This window comes from Phaethon lepturus, unplaced genomic scaffold (assembly GCF_000687285.1).
Source record: "Phaethon lepturus isolate BGI_N335 unplaced genomic scaffold, ASM68728v1 scaffold50525, whole genome shotgun sequence".
NCBI classification, from domain to species: domain Eukaryota; kingdom Metazoa; phylum Chordata; class Aves; order Phaethontiformes; family Phaethontidae; genus Phaethon; species Phaethon lepturus.
The window spans coordinates 3355-5420 of record NW_010540745.1 but is presented as its reverse complement, the minus strand read 5'-3'; the positions used below and the strand labels follow the sequence as shown (position 1 = coordinate 5420).

General features: G+C 60.4%; 1 protein-coding gene across 1 annotated transcript in view; it reads left to right on the top strand.

The window, feature by feature from the left end:
* Positions 1-334: 334 nt before the first annotated feature.
* LOC104621123 (myotubularin-related protein 5-like) overlaps positions 335-2066 on the top strand; it is a gene marked incomplete at both ends in the record, with an annotated part of 3632 nt that continues 1900 nt past the window's right edge. The window contains 5 exons of the mRNA XM_010287524.1: positions 335-493; positions 671-960; positions 1228-1400; positions 1597-1670; positions 1782-1977. Of these exons, the coding sequence (XP_010285826.1) occupies positions 335-493; positions 671-960; positions 1228-1400; positions 1597-1670; positions 1782-1977 (892 nt within the window). The remainder of the gene's footprint in view (positions 494-670; positions 961-1227; positions 1401-1596; positions 1671-1781; positions 1978-2066) is intronic.

The following is a 2066-nucleotide window of genomic DNA, read 5'->3' as shown; positions in this document are numbered from 1 at the left end:
AGAGGCTGGCAGCCTGAAGGTCTGAGAGCCAGCGCTGCAGCCAGGCTGAGGGCAGATTGTCCCCTCGGCTGCGCTGGCCTCTGGGCCCAAGGCTCTCAAGATGGCTGGAACACCGGTGGGAGGGGTGCTGAGAAACCGGGGCTGCCTCTGGGTGGGTGCTGGGCAAATCTGAGAAGAGTTTGCAAGGAATGCTTGGAGGAGCTCTGATGCAAATGTCCGTCCTGCCAGCCCAAGGGTACCCAGCAACAGGCTAGAGCAAGGATTACCTGGAGAGGAGAGCTTGGCACAAAGGCCATCTTGGTATGAAACTCTCCTCTACCTTCTGCTTCCTCAGAAACTGAGCCCGGGCATCACGCAGTTTGCCTACAGCTGCGTGCAGGAGCATGTGGTGTGGACCAACATCCAGTTCTGGGAGGCCATGTTCTACTGTGATGTGCAGAATCACATCCGAGCCTTGTACCTGGACAACAACGAGGAGAACCACACGGGTGAGGTGAGGAGGTGACAGGGGTGTCGGTGCCCCTGGAGAGCTGCTGTGCAGAAGCAGCGCTCCCCAAAGGCCCGCGGGCTGATAAGGATGCTGAACCAGCCTGAGGGACTGCATCCTGGTTCTGGGAGATTCCTGTGGGAACAGTGGGGTGAAGACTCGCAGGTCTCCTTGTCCATGCAGACGTCTGACATCTCCTTCCAACTCCTTCAGGAGAGCACGGAGGGGCCACAGGAAGCCAAGTCTGCCCTGGAGATAGCATCGGAGCAGCTGAGGCTCTGGCCCACCATGAGCAGAGAGAAACAGCAGGAGCTGATCCAGAAGGAGGAGAGCACTGTTTTCAGCCAGGCCATCCACTATGCCAACCGCATGAGCTACCTGCTGCTGCCTCTCGACACCAGCAAGAACCGCCTGCTGCGCAGCTCTGGGCTGGGGGACGTGGAGAGCGTCAGCAACAGCTTCGTCACCAACAGGTGAGCAGGGCTGGAGAGCTTGGCAGGGCCATGCCGCAGGGCGACCAGAGCGACCTGAGCTGGGGCGCGAGCTCCTTGGGGCAATACCTGGGGCGTCTGGGCCCTTCAGCTGCCGCCGGGACTGATGCGGGTTGCAGCGCTCAGGGGCGTTTTGTAGCAAGAGAGGAAGCTCTCCTGGGCTCCTACCAAGAGTGGGAACGCCCTTGGGCTCTGCCTGGTGTGGGTTAGAGCAGAGGAGAGACACTCTTCCCTACTCCTGTACGGCAGCATCGCTGGCAGCATGGCTGAGAGCTATGACACAGAAAGTGGATTTGAGGACGCAGAGAGTTCCGATGTGGCCAACTATGTGGTGCGATTCATCAACCGCTTTGTGGACAAAGTCTGCACGGAGAGTGGAGTCACCAACGAGCACCTCAAGGGGCTGCACGTCATGATCCCTGGTAACGAGCGTTACAGCAGCGCTGGGGAATGGGCAGCTGTGTGGTCTCACTGAGGGGGCTGCTCAAGAGACGGCCCTGCGGCAAGCGGTGGGAAGGCCGAGAGAAGGCACGCACGGTGCTACGGGGCGGGTCGGCAGCCCGCTGCGCGGTGTGGAGGGCAGGACTTTGCAGTCTCTAACTGCGTGTTTGTCTACAGATATTGTGCAGATGCACATAGAGACACTGGATGCCGTGCACAGGGAGAGCAAGAGGCTTCCTCCCATCCAGAAGGTATGGACCCGGCCTGCTGCAGTGCGGGGAAGGCGCCGGTGCTCTGTGGGGCTATCGAGTCCCCTTCCGCAGTCTGCATGGGCCTGAACTTCCTACTGTACGTCCCCGTAGCCAAAGCTGCTGCGCCCCAACCTGCTGGTGGGTGAGGAGTGTGTGATGGAAGGGCTTCGCGTGTACCTCATGCCTGATGGACGGGAAGAAGCTGCTGGAGGGAATATTGGTGGTCCACCTCTCCTTCCCGCGGAAGGAGCCATCTTCCTCACCACTTACCGCATCATCTTCAAAGGCACTCCCACGGACCCTCTGGGTAAGGGTCTGGTGTGCACCGCGTTGCACCACGTGCCTTCAGGGCTTGGCAATGCCTGGGGAGGAGGTGGCCGGTAGCTCTCCTGGAGC